Source organism: Belonocnema kinseyi, chromosome 8 (genome assembly GCF_010883055.1).
Source record: "Belonocnema kinseyi isolate 2016_QV_RU_SX_M_011 chromosome 8, B_treatae_v1, whole genome shotgun sequence".
Lineage (NCBI taxonomy): Eukaryota > Metazoa > Arthropoda > Insecta > Hymenoptera > Cynipidae > Belonocnema > Belonocnema kinseyi.
Genome location: NC_046664.1, coordinates 98156592 through 98178569, shown reverse-complemented (window position 1 = coordinate 98178569; position 21978 = coordinate 98156592). Strand labels below are relative to the sequence as shown.

The 21978-nt window shown below is 32.7% G+C and overlaps 1 protein-coding gene across 4 annotated transcripts in view; it reads right to left on the bottom strand.

The window, feature by feature from the left end:
* The window catches only part of LOC117177634 (NADPH--cytochrome P450 reductase), a 98634-nt gene that overhangs the window by 50428 nt on the left and 26228 nt on the right, over positions 1–21978 (bottom strand). The window contains exon 1 of one of the 4 annotated variants that reach the window (XM_033368424.1): positions 5688–5979. The exons of 2 other annotated variants lie outside the window; for them this stretch is intronic. In XM_033368424.1, the coding sequence (XP_033224315.1) occupies positions 5688–5699 (12 nt within the window). In that variant the 5' untranslated portion in view covers positions 5700–5979. Of the gene's footprint in view, positions 1–5246; positions 5635–5687; positions 5980–21978 lie in introns of those variants that run through there. One more of the 4 variants, XM_033368426.1, reaches the window with a different exon arrangement.

The window sequence follows — 21978 nt, the reverse complement described above, 5'->3', positions numbered from 1 at the left end:
TGACCTTTAGATTTTCCGTGTGCATGCCTTTTGTCATTAAAAGTTCCAGTCCTTTCCGAGGCTATTTTGTAGTTTGTATTATTCATTGTTTAGATGATACGCTCAACTAACACCTTTATGCAATAAGTTTATTTTCTAAGTCGAAATCATGTCAAAGTTAAGTATCAAATCGTCATATGGTGGAGATTGTAGTTCTAACGTCAGTTCCACCAAAAACTTCAGTTAATAAGGGAGGGTTGGGAGAGGGGGGAAGTAGAACTGGAACCGAGAATGTCGCAAAACCTCTATATTGCAATAAAGCGCAATATGATAACGTACAATCAGGTCCCGGAGCTTTGTACGATATTATAATGTACTAATATCACAGAAAAAATGAAGTTACGTTTTGTTGCTTTCGTCTGCTACGGCGTCCTTAGCAGCAATGGTAAAAAGGCAAAGTATGAGTGAATTCGAGCTATAAATCGGGATAACAGACTTAAAGCGATCACAGAAAAAAGTAAAAATTTGCTGCAGGAAAAGCCGGCAACGGTTAATGATTCAACATATTTCGTTTAAAGTTTCACTGAGGTTAGGAAAATAATTCTCAACTCGTCGACTGCGTCGCGCTGAAGTGAGCAAAAGTTTAGCAAAAGCGCAAAATGTAACTGACAAATGAATTGTCGCTACATCTCGAATGAAAATGCAGCGATTATAAGGCGAAAGATTATCCAGGCAAGGTTAAAAATCGGAAATTTTCTTTGATTTATGTAAAGTTTATCTGCACTGAGAAAACTATATCGCATGAATTACAATATATATATAGTAATTCCTGCGCTATATATCATAATTATTGCATTATAATAGCGCAAAATCGTGATATCGTACATTGCAAGTTTTTAAATTATATACCTCATAATTGTGCAATCTATAACGTAAGAATTTAAGCTTATTACGCTATCAGATTGTATTTCTTCTTTTGTTGTGATCTCGCGACGGTTCAAGTATAGTCAGCAAACGATCACAGAAAAAATTAAAGATAAACTTTACATCGATTCCAGGTGAAAGATTCACCAAAACAAAAATTAACCTTGCCAGATAAACTTGAGATGAATCGAAGATAATTTTCGATTTTTAACCTTGTCTGGATAATATTTCATTTTATAATCGCCCCTTTTTATTCAAGGTATAGCGACATTTGCGACGCCAGCGCTATCCAGCGTCGTTTAACTTCATTAAATTTGAGAGAAATGGGGATTCCCATCTGCCAGTTACATTTTGCGTTTTTGCTAGATGGTATTAAATAAGTTCTAATTCGCCTACAATAATGTGATTTATTTCGGAGGAAATATATCAGTAAGAAAAAATTTGGTGTGTGTTTTTTGTTGTTGATTCTAAATGCATTATCGAAACTTGCTCACTTCAGCGCCACACAGTCGACGAGTTCAAAATTATTTTCCTAACCCCAATGAAACTTTCGCCGAAATATGTTTAATCATTAACCGTTGCAGGTCTTACCTGTAGCAAATTTTTACTTTTTTCTGTGATTGTTTCAAATCTGTTGTCCCGATTTATAGCTTGAACTCAATTATACTCTGCTTTTTCCGATTGCTGCTAAGAACGCTGACGTATCAGACGACAGCAACACAATTCTACTTCATTTTTTTATGTGATATTAGTGCATTTTAATATCGTACAAAGCAACGGGACCTGACTGTACGTTATCATATTGTGATTTCTTGTAATATGGAAGTTTTACGATATCTTTTTCTCCGTGTGGCAAGGTTAATTTTTGTTCCAGTGAATCTTTCACCTGAAATCGATGTAAACTTTATCTTTAATTTTTTCTGTGATCACTTGCTCACTATTCGAACCCTCGCGAGATCACAAAAGAAAAAATACAATGTGATAGCGTAATAAACTTAAATTCTTACGTTATAGATTGCACAATTGTGTGGTTTATTATGTAAAAACTTGCAATGTACGATATCACGATTTTGCGCTATTATAATGCGATAATTACGATATATAGCGCAGGAATTACGGCATATATTGTAATTCATGCGATATAGTTTTCTCAGTGAGAACGAAATTGTCTAACAATAGATATATAGAGATACCTTACTTCTTAATAGCAGTGTGTGATTAAAAGAAGAAAAAAATTATTAATTATTCTTGGATAGGATGCGTTATTTTGTTTAAATCTTGAAAAATAACATTTAAAATAATCAAATTAATTTTTTGGAAAAACGGCATAAGACAATGAATATTGAAAATACATCTGTTTCCATGTCATTGCATATTTTTTATTGTAATAATATACACATTTATTGAAATGATACATTATTTCATGGCAGCTGAGAATATAAAAGCTAGTGCAAAATAAGGAACTAGTTTTAAAGTAATAATAAAAAATAAAAATTTGTGCATTCATTTGCAACATCTGAATGAGCAGTTCCAGGCCGAAGTTATAGAAATAAATACAATATATATTTGATATAAGAGAGTTAAACTTTATGTAGAAAAGCTCGCATATTGGACGAAATCGAGTGTGGAGCACGAGATAAGTGATGAGAATTTGTTCGTTAAAGACGAAGGAGCTTCAACCAAAGAGAATTTACAATCACGAAATGATAGTTTTCGAGTTTGTGACCTTTAATTTTAAAACGCCTGTGCATAAATTTGGAGTAAGTACGTACAATGATCGAGCGAGCAGCGCTAGTATAACACATTGTCGAGCGCGAATTCCAACACACGCACCCTATGCGCGCTGAGAATCGCGAGATAAGCAAATTTAAATTTTTTCTTAAAATTTAAATAAAATATAATATAATAAACATTTTTCAATGCCATTCAGATCATTCCTAAGGTAAATTTCTATAAAATCGGATTTTTTTATGAAATAATAATAATATATTTTTTAAATGTGTAAAATAAATAATCACGTCCCTTATATTAAAGTTATTAAAAATATAATAATTTGATATTTATTGTTATTATTTTCCTTCATTCTGACTTCTTATATTATAGAGAATTCGGATTCAGTTTCTTCAAGAGAAAAAGTTTTGTCTCTCATACAATTAACATTAAAAGAACTTAAGCAATCACCGAAACATAATCAGATTATCCTTGTCTCTTATTCTTGACTAAACAATAATAAGATAAAGTAGAGGCGAAATAGATTTTGCCATATGAGAAAAAAAAATCCCGAGTTTTTCCTGATTTTCCGGTCCGCTAGACACTGTGCGTATACGAGTACAATTGACTTCAGGTCACAGTGCATTCCGCACCATGAATTATGCAAGATGAGAGTTGAAAAATACGAATCAAGTGACCGTTTTGACGTAATAATAATTGAGTAACACACGTGTGAAAGAAAAAAAGGTTCATCAATATTAATGTGCAAATTGAATCTGGATTAGTAGAAGACAGCCCCCCCCCTCAGGGAGGCGCTGTTTTGAGGGGGTGGGGGTCACGAAAATTGATAAATATATAGTGTAAATAAATTAAGTAAAAATGCACGAAAAATAAGGGAAAATAATTAAGTGAAGAAAGTGAAATAAAACAGAACTTGCAAAAATTCATAATTCGTACGATTAAATTTATATTTAACAACAGGTTCGCGAATATTACATATTAGAGCACCGTTTCGTAAGCATCTTTGAATTTTTTAAGTATAGAAAAGAATGCTTCTAATATATCCCTTTGCTGTAAGCCAGCATAAATAAAACGGGTACAAAAAATTCCATTTGGAGAGAAAGTAGATAAGAGTTAAATAACTAATCATTTTTTTCAAATTAACAATTATAAGTGATGCAAGAACGTATCCTGATTAATTTTGTAGATTACAACAAATATATCGTAGAAAAAGATTGATTAATAAATGTTGCCTAAACAGTTTTTTAAAAATCCAATACAAATTTGTCCAACTTATCATCAGGCCAGTCATGTGCTCGAGTCCATGCATAATTTTTCAACCTGTAATATTAATTTTAATTATTTCTAGATTTTCAGATCACTTTCGAGTCATTTAAACATTTCTCTTATTTCGATCTCCATATTTTACAATATTATAATAATAAAAACTATATAATGAATAAGCGCTGTTTCCTAATGTTTTAAAAACATTGAAAGTTTTTCAAACATTTGTAAAAAGACAATGATTTAATTAAGTAATATTTAGGATATTCTCGATCCATCCTCCCACTACTGTAGGAAATCTTTCCCCTCGGTAGAAGTTTATACTCCTCGCCGGTGAGTAGGACCTTAAGTAATTTTTGAATAACTGATCAAAATAAATCATTCAAGTCCTAACAATTTGACCTTGTTGAACAACATTGTTTCATTCAAATTGCTGATTCCTTATTGCATAGAAAAATTAGTATCAATTATGTATTTTTAAATTAAGCTAGAAGAAAGTCTTTTAATTTGATGTTTGAAATTTTGGCGTGCTATTTACGTATTTCAAGAATTTATTTGCTACAAAAGTGCCTGAGGAAATAAATGTGTTTTCACGTAGAAATGTATCATCATTGTTATCTTGCTATCATTTTCATAATCGCTCTTTTTTTTCTTTTTTTGCTCATCACATTGTTTTCTCTCAAACAGAGGAGGAAGGGGGGGGGGGGTGCCTGCCTGAAGTAGATCCGCCTGACCTGTTTCAAATAGGATTAATTGAAATAGTGCAAAATCGTTTACCAACAGTTTCAGCAAGAATTTATATATAACAATGAGTAGAAAAATTCTAGTGAATTAGATATATAGATTTTATTAATTTAAATATTAGCATCAGTCTGTTTTTTTTTAAATATGAGTAGCAATAATTAATTTCAAAAGTCAGCGAAAAGGAAACATTTCAATTTCCTTGTGGATTCTTGTTGGGAACATGATTTTTCCATGAATTCTATAGTTTGCATACTGCATAATAATACGATATTTTTCCGGTTAGTATCCCAACAGAAAATTCTGTTTTCTTATGAAATTCCAAAGGTTCGAATTAAAGGTGTGAATCTCAGTATTCAGAATACATAATATCGTACAGAAAATGACGCACTTTCAACAATGAATGATAAGAGGTCACGTGGAAGGTGATTTGATCATATGTTAAACGCGTGTGAGCCATTTTCTGTGCTGATTTTAATTATAATTGAGGCAAACAATGTTGTCTGACTAATGATATTATGATTATGAACTTTTTTTAAGAACTGAAATTTATTACTACAAATTCATATAATGATAATTATATTAGATAAATAAAATTGCGTACAAACCTATATGTAAGATAGGCGGAATACCATTAAAGTTCCTTGTTTTGATTATAATTTCTGGTTAGACCATTTCACTTCGAGAAATGAGTTTCAAAATATAAGTTTAGAAATGTTGACAGTGAACGTGAACTTCGATTCTAAATCGCTTTGACACTAAACATTCGAATAAATTTTTAAACCGGTATTTCCACCTGTCGTTTCTTCATATCTTGAAATTAATTTATTCTAATTTTAAACTTTATTATCAAATTCGCATCTCTTAGAAACGAGTCTGAAAGGAAATTTCTTCCATTACAGAGATCCCAGTAGTTAATTGACTTTCGATTCTGAGTGAACGAGGAAAGAAATCTATTTGCACTTTAATGCAGTAATAATAATTGAGCTCGTACTTTCTCCGCATCACACTCCAAATATGACGAATGCATTCGCTAGGTTAAAACTCACCGGTAAATCCATTTTGTCTCTGTGGAATATGACCTACGAATATGTAATTAAATAGAATTCAAAGAAACAAAACACCAAGAACCGTCACAAACTTTGAATTTGTATTTGGGACATCAATTTAATATTGTAAACAATTAGTTTGGTACTACTAGAGATCACTCCGGAAACACGAATAAACTTATTAGAGTGCGGAAATGAGGAATTTAATCAAAAAAGTATAATCCCAGTGCAGGGCCTGGTGGAAAAGCACGCGTCTTGCGCGACATTAGGCGCACTACTGCCCACTACTACCGAAATGAGTTGATATCACACCAACTTTGCCCAGTCTAGCAAGAGGAAAATTGCAAGTCATTATCGTTTCTCCTAACAACTCCTTCTTCAGGCGTTTGTGACGTACGATCGTGATTCGAGAAACGCTGCATGTACATCATATGCGAATTTAGATCTTATACAATGAGAAAACTATATCGCATGAATTACAATTTATACCGTAATTCCTGCGCTATATATCGCAATTATCGCATTATAATAGTGCAAAATCGTGACATCATACATTGCAAGTTCTTACATTATATACGGCTTAATTGTGCAATCTATAACGTAAGAATTTCAGTTTATTACGCTATCAAATTGTATTTCATCTTTTCACAGAAAAAATTAAAAATAAAATTTGTTGCAGGAAATTTTTCAGAGCGATAAAGTTTTGTTTAGTCAACTACGCGTCTTTAAAAAAGCATGTGTTTGTCATGGAAAAACAAAAGAAAGTTCAACCGATATTTTTGTAAAGTTTATCCTGTGATGTTAATTTTTGTTGCAGGGAATCTTTCGTCGGAAATCGATGTAAAGTTTAGCTTCTGTTTTTTCTGTGTTGTGGTCTCGCGAGGGTTCGAGTAGTGAGCAAACGACCACAGGAAAAAATGAAGATAAAGTTTACACCGATTTCAGATGAAAGATTCACTGAAACAAAAATTAACCTTGCCAGATAAACTTCAATGAATCGAAGATAATTTCCAATTTTTAACCTTGCATGGATAAGCTTTCGCCTTGTAATCGTTCCATTTTTATTCGAGATGTAGCGAGAATCACGACGCCACCGCTATCTATCGACGATTAACTTAATTAAATTGGAGAGAACGAGGGATACCCATCTGTCAGTTGCTTTTTGCGCTTTTTGCTACATGGTATTAAGTAAGTTTTAATTCCTCTAAAATAGTCAAATTTATTTCGAAGGAGATATGTTTGTAGGAAGAGATTATTTTTGTGTTTTCTGTTACTGATTCTACATGTTTTACCGAAATTTGTTCATTTCAGCGTCACGCAGTAGGCGAGATCCGAATTATTCTCGTAACCTCGGTGAAACTTTCGCGGAAATATGTCTAATTTTTAACCGTTGCAATTCTTACCTGTAGCAAATTTGTACTTTTTTCTGTGATTGCTTTAAATCTGGTGTCCCGATTTATAGCTTGAATTCACTCACACTTTGCCTTTTTCCCATTGCTGCTAAGGTCGTCGTAGCAGACGACAGTAACAAAATTTAACTTAATTTTTTTCTGTGATATTAGTGCATTATAATATCGTACAAAGCTTCGGGGCCTGCTTGTACGTTATCATATTGCGTTGTTAAGTTAAGCGTTGTTGTTACTATTTTACTTAAGTAGCAAGAATAATTCTTTAATGAAATCAAATTATTTAATTTTCGGGCTGTAAGTCTGCTGAATTAACTGCAGGATAAATATATTTTAACTCGTATAGAAAGTAATCAACGGGTTTGTACATCACAGTCCAATCTAGAAATTAAAGTAATATGTGAGGCTGTTTGTCATTTAAAGTCATCGGAACTTTTCACCTTTTTTAATATTTGATCATGTTTATAAGTTTTAAGTTTTTGCTATGATTCTTTTGATTGAATGTACTAAAATATTATTTTATTATTATTGGTAAATTTACATGGTACACTGGTGCCAACCCTCAAAAGTGATTATTTCACTGATTGTCAGTGACCCATTTCTAGCTATTTGAATCAGCGAAAATTCACTGATAATCAGTGAGATTTCACAGATTCAGATTTAGAGAGTAGATTTATTTATTATAAATAATCTGTCATACATGGAGACAAATTGAAATCACACTGAGAAAACTTTATCGCATGAATTACAATATATATTGTAATTATCGCATTATAATAGCGCAAAATCGTGATATCGTACATTGCAAGTTTTTACATTATATACCGTATAAGTTTTGCAGTCTATAACATAAGAATTTAAGTTTATTACGCTATCACATTGTATTTCTTCTTTTGTGATCTCGCGAGGGTTCGAGCAGTCAGCAAGCGATCACAGAAAAAATTGAAGATAAAGTTTACATCTATTCCAGGTGAAAGATTCACCAGATCAAAAATTAACCTTGTCAGATAAACTTTACATGAATCGAAGATAATTTCTGATATTTAACCTTGTCTGGATAATCTTTCATCTTATACTCGCTGCATTTTTATTCGAGGTGTAGCGACAACACGAAGGAATAATAAGGAGATCTTACTCTGTTTCGCCACTTGGCAATAGAAACATTGCCATAAGTGGTAGGCACATTAAAGGAAGATTTAAAATTTTCGTGCGCAGATGCGCAGTTGTCCTCTTCCTATACATGGAAAAGTGTGCGAGTAAAAAAGTTTGCCAAATTGACGTAAGTTAGAGAGGTTATGTTCGTTTGTTTTGATACAGGTGGCAAAATTTTTTCCATCTGCAGTTATATACATTTAAATTATGAAAGTGTCTATTGATCTGGTTGAGTGAAGGACTTCAATGTTAAGACTTGTAAAGTTTAAAGAGTGCATTATAAAAGGGGTAAGTATGTAGACTATAATGAAATTGTTTGCTCATGAAATCTTGAAATTATAGTACATTATTATTTTTGAAATCATACGTTGAAATGAAGAATACTGTTTTTTCTAATACTTCCAATCATTTTTTATCCTAAAAATACCTATATAATAAAAAATATAATCGATCTAGTTGCCTAAGTTCGCGTCAATTTGACAAACTTTCTCACTCGCACACTTTTCCGTGTAACTGTGCACATCCGCACGATAATTTAAGATCTTCCTACAATGAGCCTACCACTTGTGGTAATGTTTCTATTGTCATTTTCGAAAGGCTTCCCACTGGCAGTTGGGTCTCCTTATTAATCCTTTGTGAGCGACAATTACGACTCCAGCGCTATCCAGCGTTGTTTAACTTCATTAAGTTTGAGAGAAATGGGGATTCCCATCTGTCAGCTACATTGTACGCTTTTGCTAAATTGTATTAAATAAGTTCAAATTCGTCTACAATAATGTAAATTATTTCGGAGGATACATATCAGTAAGAAAAAAATTTTTTTGTGACTTCTGTTGTTGATTTTACAAGTTTTATCGAAATTTGCTCACTTCAGCGCGACGCAGTCGACGAGTTCAGAATTATTTTCCTAACCTCGGTGAAACTTTCGCCGAAATAAGTGTAATCAATAACCGGTGCAGATATTACCTGCAGCAAATCTTTACTTTTTTCTGTGACTGTTTTAAATCTAGTGTCCCGATATATATCTTGAACTCACTCATACTCTGCCTTTTTCCCATTGATGCTAAGGACGCCGTATCAGACGACAGTAACAAAATATAACTTCATTTTTTTATGTGATATTAGTGCATTATAAAATCGTACAAAGCTCCGGGACCTGATTGTACGTTATAATTTTGCACTTTCTTGCAATATAGAAGTTTTGCGACATCATTGTGAACTCATTATGAAAAATTTCGAGTACACATTTTTTCATGATTCAAAAATTCTGTGTACAGTTGTTCATAGTACTTGAAAAGAAAAATGTTACTTTTCGATAGCCCTACAAGATTATCATATCAACTTTTTGAATTTTTTCGAAAAGTTCAAATTTTTACTGCACAAAAACTAATCAAAAATCAAAAATTGCATTTTGAGGTCAAACTATGCAAGATAGAAAAAAAATTAATAAGATAAAGATTGTGCATCCAAAAAATATCTACAAATTTGTTATTAATCACTTTTTATAGGACACGTAGTTTTTGTTTTATTTATAAAAAAAAAACATTGAAAATACAAAAATTAAATTTTTGATACACGACACAAGCTAAACTAAAATAAATAGATAACATTTTTTCACCGAAGGTAGAACAAAAAAAATGTTATCAATGGTTTTATTACATTCTCATCAGAGAAGGTATTGGATATGTGTAAAAATTGACACCCCCCTCCCCCAGTTATTGTCAAATGTCCATGTTTTGAGACCCCATAAATCCGAAAAATAGGTTTTTACGAATGAGTCTATCTGTCGGTCTGTCCGCATGTATTTATGCCTGTCTGTCAGCACGATAACTTAAAAAAAATTATTAGATTGGCCTCTAGTATACTCTTTTAGTGTCCTAAACTAAAGGTCAAGTTCGTTAGCCAGCTATTATGGATACAAATTCAAAAGTGAGCGCCTTTTGAATATTTTTGAGACCATTTTTTCAAAAAGCAAGAGGTCTCTATACGATTATTCATAGTATTTAAAAAGATGAACAATTTATCTAATGACTTTTTCCATAAAATAAAAAATTATTAGAGTTATAGCATTTACAAAATTCCAAAAATCACACGAAAATGAAACTTTAGAGCCAACTAACCGACGATATGAAAAAATAGTAAGAGAAGAATAGGTTTGATTTCTAAATGCCCTAGAAGATTATCATAACAACTTTTTGAATTTTCTTGATAAATCAAAAATTGTAAAATTGTAAATTGTATGTATAAAGTTTAAATCATAAAGAAAAAATTGGAAATGAGCAAATTCAGTTTAAGAAAAAACGACAAAAGTTGCAATAAAACGTTTAATAACAAAAATGTTCTAAAAGAATGCGCATTTTTTTAAGCGGGACAGTGAAACTTCGTCTGTTTTAATACCAATGCAAGTTACGAATTATAACAATATACATTTATGGGAATGATATAAAAGTGCAGGGATAAACTCGAGTGCGAAGCACGAGATACGTGATGAGAATCTTTTCGTTAAAGCCTAAGGAGCTTTAACAAAAGAGAATTCACAATCATCAAATTACTGTTGTCGATACTTTCACCTTTATTTTTAAAAAGTCTATGCAGAAAGATCGAGCGAGTAGCGCGAGGTAAATACATTATCGAGCGCGAAGCGCGAGAATCGACAGTCGGGCGCCCTAGGCGCGCTCAAACTTGCGAGTGCAGCGAGCCGCACGCGACAAAGAGTTAATTCAGTTTACTCAAACATCCATAAATTATCAGATTTTTAAACGAAGAATTAGGTAGAAATTAATCTTTTCTCAACTATAATTTTTTTCAAACATAGATTTTTGCACTACTAAAAAATTCCAGTTATACCAGTTGCTGATTTCACTTGTGGCGCGTCATATTTACTTCGTATTATGTAGTAATCATTTAGCATCATTTTGTGTTAATATTCGAATTTCGAAAAAAGAAAAATTGCGGATTTTCTTTCTCCGGAAATTGAAACTTTTGGGGGGAGTCTTGCCCTCTATTTGAAAAACGATTCGTCAGGGTCCGAAATCACTTATTAATCAGTGAAATGCCTAACTACTATTTCAATCCGTGCATTTTTTACTGATTCATATTTAGAGAGCAATTGGCATTACTACCAAAGATAACTCAGCTGGGAGTTAACAGTCGACACTGGAACGGTACTGGATTTTATGCACTACCAAACATCGTGAAAAAATACTGCAGAAAATATTTTTTAATAAGGGTCCGTACAAAAAATACGTAACACCCTTAAGGGCGGGGTGGGGGGGTCATCACAATTGTTATGTCAATGCTATAGTTACATGTATTTACTATAGACAAAGCGTTAAGTAGGTGCTTATTAGAACACGATAATTTATAAAACCCTGTCCAGAGAATCTGTGCCTCTAAGGTTAGGGATATAATTCAGAACTTAAAGAATGGAAACGCTGCTAGTATTAACTGTATTAACGCTAAAATGCTTAAATACGATGGCGACTGGCCATCGTATAGGTGGCATGCAATACTTCCGCATGGTCTGCGGTAAAACGCTCTTGCGACTATTAGACGGTAGCGCTGCGGTGACCAACAATGAACTAACGGTGATGTAAACAAATATTGCGCCTTATGGAAGAATTTTGACATTTTGTTTTTTAAAGATCTGACGCAATTAACACTAAAGCTGTTTCGGTAAAAGACGCACAAAATGAATTCGAAATATAATAAAAAGATTTCGGTTTCATGAGTACAGGCATATTTCAATTATCGCAAATTGAATAAGTGAGCTGATATACTGGTTTGGAGGCTCTGTTCAGTGTTGTTACTTCTTAGCAGACGACATTCGCTGTTTATCTTGTACGCGTATTCATGCCGGTGATCAATGAGAACATGAGCGTAGTAAAAGGTTTACGTGAAAATGGATATGCCCTACCGAAAAGAATCTTTCAGTATATACTGAAAATTCTTTAGGTCAAACAAGCCCAGAGAAATTCTCCGCAGGCACTCAGGTAGATATTTTTAAAGGTCCAGGAAGCTCGTTTAAATGGTCTGAAGGCTTTAAAATATCCTTTCCGAAATTGAAATAAGAATACGACGACGACATTTTTTAATTCAACTAGAAAATTGTATATCAGTATATAAGTTATAATTATAAATAAGTATAATGCGAAAATTCATCAATTAAAAAAAAGTGTTAATAATTTGAAGAGAAATTTAAAAAGGGAGAGCGGATTAGCCACGACCAACTACGGTAAATAACTCTGCCCGCCCGATACGTGACGAATACAAAAGGAACATTATATTACCGTCGCACCACTCTTAAAACGACCATTAAAAGGATCTTGAAAAGGACCCAAATCTCTCAAACTATCTCCGAGACTATTTTGTTTCAAATCGACTTTGTTTATAGGCTCAAATGGGCCAAGCTATTTCGCTAAAGAAAACTCGGTGATTTCTTTCGGTAGGGTGGTAGGAGTTCAAGGGTTAACTGCTGGAATTCTATTTATAGGCCCGAAACTATAAAAAAGGGAAATGCGCTAGCCTCCTGTCATGTTTATCGTGTACACGAGTTACATTCAAATGGATCAGGATTTATAAGAAGTAGTGTCATAAGACAAACTTCAGTGATGATCCAGGTGGAGCATTTTTTGTTCTATTTTTACAATTAACCACACAGTAAACTCTTGCATCCCTTTCCTTACTTATCTACACAATTCTGAATTAAAATCGAAAAATTTGAAGAAAGGAGGATTTCGGAATTCATACGTAATTTATACGTATGTTACGCATGAAATCTCCGCCGCCAGCAAAACTACTCGCCTACGATTAACACATTTCGCCAACCCTGGTAATGACAATATGACGACGACCAGACAAGGGCCCTGGACAAACGCGATAACATCTTGTTGAATAGTCGGACCAACTCAGGAAGGACATCCTTACCTATTGACAAGGAAGCTCACCGGCACGAAGAGGATACATGCAGAGGTTACATGCACGTTGGGTCGATATGCAAACGGAATATGCTCATATACAACGTCTCAGTATTTAAGACATCAGGTGAGCTTTTACGTCGAAAGGGATATGAAGCTCTTTATCAGCAAGAAGTGCAACATCCTCCAGCGAACATACCACCCGTTCCAGCAAGACCATCATTGCAGATAGCTGATAATGCCAACATGAGAACTAGAAGATCAAATAACCACTAAAAAGTCTTTCTCAGGATAGTGAAATTAGCTGAAGCTAATACTGCTCTTCCTGATTTGTTCGCCAAACACGTTCATCTCTGGTTAAGCACAACTTTAGTTTACAATTAAAACGGGAAAACGGCATGCACTTTCAATAATCAAAGAGCGCCTTGAACACTGAAAAAAAGATTAGTTGGGACAACTAATAAAATTGTTAGGGCAACTATTTTCGTTAGTAAATCATGGTACTGCTATTTAGTTAGTTGTAAGGACTATTTTTATTAGTTGGGTCACGATTAGTTGCCGTTACTATCTAATTAGGTAGGCTAACTGCTTTGGTTTGCCACAACGAGTAGGTAGTTGAACTTACTAATATAGTTAGTCATGTCTTCTATCTGCAGATGTAACCACTTTTTATTTGTTACAGAGACTAATTCAAATAGCTATAACTACACCATTGAAATGTGGAAGAAAAAAATTCCAGTTCTAATTGCAGATGTACTTTTGAAGGTTAGGATTTCCAGTAAAACTTTAAACTCGTTTGATTGTACAATTTCTTATTTATGTACCTTTGAAAACTTCAAAATAATACTCGAAGCCTCAACTTTCCACACTTTTCATACTTCCATTATTTATATAAAAAATATTTTTTAGATTTGTTAGAGATTTGTTAGATAAATCAATTAGTAGTACAGATGACAAATTAATTAGTAATTTGTACTATACTAAAACAGTACTAACGTAAACTAGTCGAGCGTACTACAACCAGGTTCCTAAACCGACTATTTGCTTAGTTGGTGTTACTAACTGAACAGTTGTAAGAAGCAATAAATGCTTTACTAATAAACAGGTAGTAGCCCCAACTATTTATTTTTGTCAGTGAACGGCGAGTAAATTGAATTCAGGAAAATTCCACTTTTTCTACTCATCCTTACCGTTTGTTCCATAAAACGGCATGTGCTGTTCAAAATACGCCTATTCAAGAAGAGATTCAAGTCTTCTAGGAATAAGTATATGAAGACACTTATCAGCTAAATGAAGACGCTTCAGATATCTCACTCATTCGTAAGTTTAGCCAGAGGCAAAGGTTGCAACGACCAGAGGATAATGGTCCACTAATCACTGCTGAAGTGAAGAAAGTTATCACTAGAACTAAGGACTTTTCGGCTTGTTTCAACACCAGCTACTAGCTATTTACTGGCTTCCTCAAGTAGAGGATATTAACATCTTTCAAGACGGTATGGAGTGCAATAATTGAACCTCGAATTGAACAACATGCATGCAAGAGAGGGCTGGCAGGTTGCAGGGAGAACCTGTTAATATACATGTGTTTTATCCAAGACTCGATCAGGTATCGAGGTAATTTATCAATTGGCTTGGATTGACTATCGCAAGGGCAGTATTTACTCATTTGCCAGATACTGATAAGGCCAATTTTCACCGGAAATTCAGATGAAATTTCTTGACATTGATTTTATAGGAAAAATTTTCAAACAAAAGTTGTGATATATTAAAACATCTCTACTTTTTTTAATTTTTAGCGAAAAATTGCTAAGTTTCACAAACAGTTTGTACCTTTACATCTAATAACTTCACGGGAAAGTGTTATTATATATATATGTTATTATTATGTGTTATTGTTATCATAAGTTATGACCCCTCAAAGCTGGCCATTTTTGCCTGTTTTTTCAAAATAAATCGTGCCAGGTTTAGTTTCCGTTGATGACGTAAGAGGATAAAATAGAGTATACAAAAATCTGCGTACGTCTAAAAAAAAGAAGTATTTTAAACGTATGATTTTGGGAATTGAAAGTTTTCAAAAATTGAACTTTTTTGGTGCATTTTTGACTAAGAACGGAGATTTTTTTTAATATCTCGTTTCCTGTGGATCCCACGGCAAAATTTCTAGAAAATAAATGAAAGTAGAGTCAATTTAGCATAAGTTCAAAAAAAGTGTAAAAGTCCTAATAAGTCACAAGAAAAGTGCACTCTTCCTAACAACAAATAACAAAAGTTTGCTATCACCACTTATTATTACTTTTTGGCCTTTTTTAGTATTTTCTTGGCAAAAAGTGATTGTAATTGACTGAAAATGTGTGATATTCAATCAATAAGTAACTATTTTTTATTAATAATAGTTTATAATCAAATCTTGTCATAACCACCTTTGAGTACTTTTTTTCAGTCATTTTCTAGCAAAAAAAGTGATTTAAATTGATTAAAAATGTAATATATATTTTTTATCAGACAATTATTCTGCATTAAAAAAAAGTAATCATTTATTATAGTATTTATACACAGAAAAAACGAAATATAAAGATTACATCGATTCCAGGTGAAACATTCTCCACAACAAAAATTAACCTTGCCAGATAAACTTTACATGAATCGAAGATAATATATCCTCATTTAACTTCATTAAATTTGAGAGAAATGGGGATTCCCTTCTGTCAGTTGCTTTTTACGCTTTTTGTTAAATAATATTAAATAAGTTCTAATTCGTCTAAAATAGTGTCATTTATTTCGGAGGAGATATATCAGCAAGTACAAATGTTTTTCTAGTTTTCTGATGCTGATTGTACAGTTTTACCAAAATTTGCTGACTTCAGCATGTCGCAGTAAACGAGATCAGAATTATTCTCCTAACCTTGGTAAAACTTTCACCGAAATATTTTAAATTTTTAACCGTTGGAAGTCTTACCTGCAACAAATTTTAAATTTTGTTTTTTTGTGTATTGTTTAAAATCTGGTGTGTCGATTTATAGCTTGAATTCACTCATACTTTGCCGTTTCCCATTACTGCTAAGGACGCCGTAGCAGGCGACAGCTTTTATTTCATCATAGGATAAACTTTCGCCAAATAGCATGTAAACTTTAACAACGGGAGATTTTACATGCAACAAAATTTAACTTAATTTTTTTCTGTATAGTATTTAATACCATACATTTGTTTAATTATTAAATTACATTTGACATGTCATTGTTTGCAACTAATCAATTACTTACTTTTAATGAAAAAAATGTTCACAGCATATTATGTACAATTTAGAGAAATGACTGTAAATTACAAGTGTCTTACAGGTAAGTACGGAATTAAATGCAGAAAAAATATTCATCAGAAGATATTTTACAAAAAATTATTAAACAACTTTGAGTTTTCTGATAATATACATATCACATTCATAATCAATTGCAATTACTTTTTTGCCACAAAAGTACTCAAAAAGTACTTAACAGTGGTACACTGTAAAACAATAGTTGGGCCAACTATTCAAGTTGTAAGATATGGTACTGATAGTATGTTAGTTGGGACAACCATTTACTTACTGGTACTAACTGAATAGTCAGCGCAACTAATGGAATTGTTGTACGAACTAATCAAATAGCAGTATCGACTAATAAAATAGCAGTACCATATCTTACTAACTAAATAGTTGGCTCAACTAACCATTTTTTTCAGTGTAATGACAAGATTTTATTATAAACAATTTTTAATAAGAAATATTTGCTTATTGATAAAAAAACATTTCACACATTTTCAATCAATTACAATCACTTTTTTCCAGGAAAATACTAAAAAAGACCAAAAAGTAATCATAAGTGGTGATAGAAAACTTTTGTTGCAAACAATTAGTTATTTATCAATGGAAACGGACGTATTATAAATGATAAATAAATTATATACACTTATTCGGAACAGAATTTTGGAAATATGACAGTAGTTCTACATTCCGGTACCATCAGTTGCCTCCATATAGAAAGATTACATTTATCTTGTGACTCATAAGGGCTAGGACACTTTTTTTGAACATACGCTGAATTAAGTCTACTTTTATTTATTCTGTAAATATTTTGTTGTGGGATCCACAGGAAACGAAATTAAAAAAAAAATTCTCTGCATCATCAACGCTAACTAAACCTGACACGATTTATTCCGAAGAAAATGAACTACACATTTTTGCCCGTAAATATAGACGAAAATGTGTGACTTACCACGAGGCTCCCTCGAAAAGTTAATCGCGCGGTACTCGAAACAGATCTCCCGAGTGTTTCCGACAGAGTTACGAATCTTTCCGACGGGGATTTCGCTGAACCGGCCGGCTAGAGCGAGGCTTTTCGTGACGCACTGACTTACTGAGACTAACTGCGGGACTAACCAAGTAACAACGCAATCGAATTTAGAGATTCCTACTGACCTCCACAGGGTCTTTCGTAAGTCCAGGAATCACCTATATATAATCTTAGTGACCAGCCCCTCGGATTTTTCGCTGAAAATCCAAAAAAGTGGAGATACTTTAATATGTCATAATTCGAAACCTGTGAAAGATAGCGGGTTATTTTTTAACAAAATTTTCTCATAATTTTGTCCTCTTGCTTTTTTCTGTTGGACATTATTCTCCAAAATACAATGGGAATTATACGTCCACGCAAACGTAACTTTTGGAACTGTTGAAAAGAATAAAAAACCCTGTTCGGCAATTCTTCTGTTCTAGCATTTTTGATATGTCAAAAGGGACACCTTAACGAAACTTTCTCATCAAAAACATTGGAAGTAGGATTTTTTTTGAAACAAAAATACCAGACTTCTGCCCCTTATGTTCTAGAAGGTAAGCAAGTGCGGGAAATTTACGCAAGAAACTGCATACAACACTGGTTCTTTGAGTCTGGTCTCTAGCCGCGGATGACCTTACGCGGTAGACGGCACAATTGGAGATGAAGGTTTCACCTCTGGATACTTTTTTAGACCTAGCAGTCTTTGTAGAATATTACGAAAAAAAGGATTGACGGACCAGATCCCAGAATAACATAGGCCTGAAGTTCGAGACGTCTGACATAGACGGTTTCACACAAATTTTTTTAAACTTTTTTCTGCATGGAAATGTAGGGGAAGGTTAAAAAAACACAGTCTCACTTTCGGTTTTTCTAATTTTTTCTTTAAAAAGAAATGAGAGAAAAATCAAATTTTTTCATGCAAACATTAATTTTCTATTTAAAAAAATATATTTTACTCCTTTTTCAAATACTAATATCGACACAACGCATTCACGAAGTGTGAAGAAAAAGTCTAAAATTAATGTTCTATTATCAAAAAAATGTCCAATTCGACAAAACGGGCCTCGCCAGTCGTGTCAATGCCCTTATACGGTCCATTTGACAATAGAAATAATCAAATGTGACATTTTTAAATATGAGATTTTCAAAGCTACAGTCTAAACAAATTAAAAGAAAAAAGAAAATAAAAAATCGTATGTCCGGACGTGGATCAAATCTGATCAAACGTTGCCCTGAAATCATGTGAATGCACATATACGGTCCATTTTGCAATAGAAATTATAAAATGTGACATTTTTAAATATAAGACTTTCAAAGCTACTGTCTAAAAAAATGAAAAGAAAAAAGAAAATAAAAAATCGTATGTCCGGACGTGGGTCAAATCACACCAAACGTTGCCCTGAAATCTTGTAAATGCACATATACGGTCCATTTTACAATAGAAATTATAAAATGTGACATTTTTAAATATAAGATTTTCAAAGCTACAGTCTAAACAAATGAAAAGAAAAAATAAAATAAAAAATCGTATGTCCGGACGTGGATCAAATCTGATCAAACGATGCCCTGAAATCATGTCAATGCACATATACGGTCCATTTTACAATAGAAATTATAAAATGTGACATTTTTAAATATAAGATTTTCAAAGCTACTGTCTAAAGAAATGAAAAGAAAAAAGAAAATCAAAAATCGTATGTCCGGATATGGTTCCAATCTGATCAAACGTGAAAACATAAAGCAATTAGACGGTTTCACAATAAATTTTTTTTTTTTAATACTTCAACATTTAGAGGTTATGCTTCACATGATTTATTTTGTTGTTACTGAACTGATTAGTGAATAAGTCCGAAATCACTGATTAATCAGTGAAATGTCTAACTACTATTTCAATTAGTGTAATTTTCACTGATTGATATTTAGAAAGCACATATTTTCCAGTACCAGACCATGACAATCCGTCTTTACGATTTTTTTACTACCCGCTTCCTTATCTCAAAGTAAGATTGGTAGTAGGTAATACTAAAATCTCCACTACTTAATCCCTTTAATTATATTATTGTGGGAACGTGCTTCTGGCGACGAAAAGTGTATTACCACAATACGACGTTGACATTCAGGATTTCCCATCTGGCCAATATCGGCTTAGGGGCCGTACTCAAATTACGTAACGGACAGTAGACCCTCTCTAAGACCCCTACCCCTGTAAGAAACCGTTACCAAATATTTACACACAAACTACCCCTCTTACTTTACGTTACTGTAAGTTTCTAGAAGTTTTCCATAGTTTATTCCTAGAATGAATAAATGACTTTTCAAAGCAGAAATAAGTTTCTGTGAAAGAAATTTAATTTTTAATCCAAAAAGATGAATTTTAAACCAAAAAGAATGAGCTTGAACAAAGTTGTGGAATTGTCTATCAAATAGTTTATATTTTTTTTCGAAAAATTATGTCCCGAAAAGGATGCATTTTATCTAATTTATCCTTTTAACTAAACTTAAATTACCATAAATGTTAGTCATATCGAAAATCGGGAAAATTAGCCTATTTTCTCCATTTAGCCAATACTTCTGAAAAAATGCTTATAGTGCACTTATAGTTCATAAAATTGAGTGATTTTCAGTCCTCGAGCCTCGCACTATTTTTCAGCCCTATCACCATTAAACTTTTATTTCAATATGACAGAAAACATTAATTCCTGTTAATCAAATTATACAGTACTATGTATACAGTACTATACTATTTATATAGGCGTTGGAAAAGGGGCAGGAGTGTGATCTTACATTATTTCTGTGACCAGTCACAAGGCCGCCTTTCCCCTTATCAGATATGGGAAAGGTTTATGAGTGTGACTTAAATTATTTCTAGTAGCAAGTCATATTTAAAAAAATTCTAAACTTTTTACCAAGATCTATTGTAAAATGGACCGTATATGTGCATTGGCATGATTTCAGGGCAACGTTTGATCAGATTTGACCCACGTCCGGTCATACGATTTTTGATTTTCTTTTTTCTTTTAATTTGTTTAGACTATAGCTTTGAAAATCTCATATTTAAAAATGTCACATTTTATAATTTCTATTGTAAAATGGACCGTATATGTGCATTGACAAGTTTCAGGGCAACGTTTGGTGTGATTTGACCCACGTCCGGACATACGATTTTTTATTTTCTTTTTTCTTTCCATTCGTTTAGACAGTAGTTTTGAAAATCTCATATTTAAAAATGTGACATTTTATAATTTCTATTGTAAAATGGACCGTATATGTGCATTGACAAGATTTCAGGGCAACGTTTGATGTGATTTGACCCACGTCCGGACATACGATTTTTGATTTTCTTTTTTATTATTTTTCCTCTCGAAAATATCTTTAAAAATATGATATTAAAAAATGTCACATTTGCTTAATTCAATGTCAAAATAGACCGTATAAGGGCATTGACACGATTGGTGAGGCCATTTTTGTCGAATTGGACACTTTTTTGATAATAGAACATTAATTTTTAACTTTGTCTTCACACCTCGTGAATACGGTGTGTCGATATTAGTATTTAAAAAATTAGTAAAATATATTTTTTTAAATAGAAAATTAACATTTGCCGGAAAAAATTTGATTTTTCTCTCATTTCTTTTTAAAGAAAAAATTGGATAACCCGAAAGTGAGAATGTATTTTTTTAACCTTCCCCTACATTTCTGTTCAAAAAAAGTTTAAAAAAATGAAATATTAAAAAAAAAATTATTTAGTGTGAAACCGTCTAATTGCTTTACGTTTTCATGTTTGGTCAGATTTTAACCACATCCGGACATACGATTTTTGATTTTCTTTTTTCTTTTCATTTCTTTAGACAGTAGCTTTGAAAATCTTACATTGAAAAATGTCACCTTTTATAATTTCTTTTGTAAAATGGACCGTATATGTGCATTGACATGATTTCAGGGCAACGTTTGATCAGATTTGACCCACGTCCGGACATACGATTTTTGATTTTCTTTTTTTTTTTAATTTCTTTAGACAGTAGCTTTAAAAATCTCATATTTAAAAATGTCACATTTTATAATTTCTATTGTAAAATGGACCGTATATGTGCATTGACATGATTTCAGGGCAACGTTTGATCAGATTTGACCCACGTCTGGACATACGATTTTTGATTTTCTTTTAATTTCTTTAGACAGTAACTTTGAAAATCTCATATTTAAAAATGTCACATTTTATAATTTCTATTGCAAAATGGACCGTATATGCGCATTCACATGATTTCAGGGCAACGTTTGATCAGATTTGACCCACGTCTGGACATACGATTTTTGATTTTCTTTTTTCTTTTAATTTGTTTAGACTGTAGCTTTGAAAATCTCATATTTAAAAATGTCGCATTTGATTATTTCTATTGTCAAATGGACCATTGACACGACTGGCGAGGCCCGTTTTGTCGAATTGGACACTTTTTTGATAATAGAACATTAATTTTTGACTTTTTCTTCACACTTCGTGAATGCGGTGTG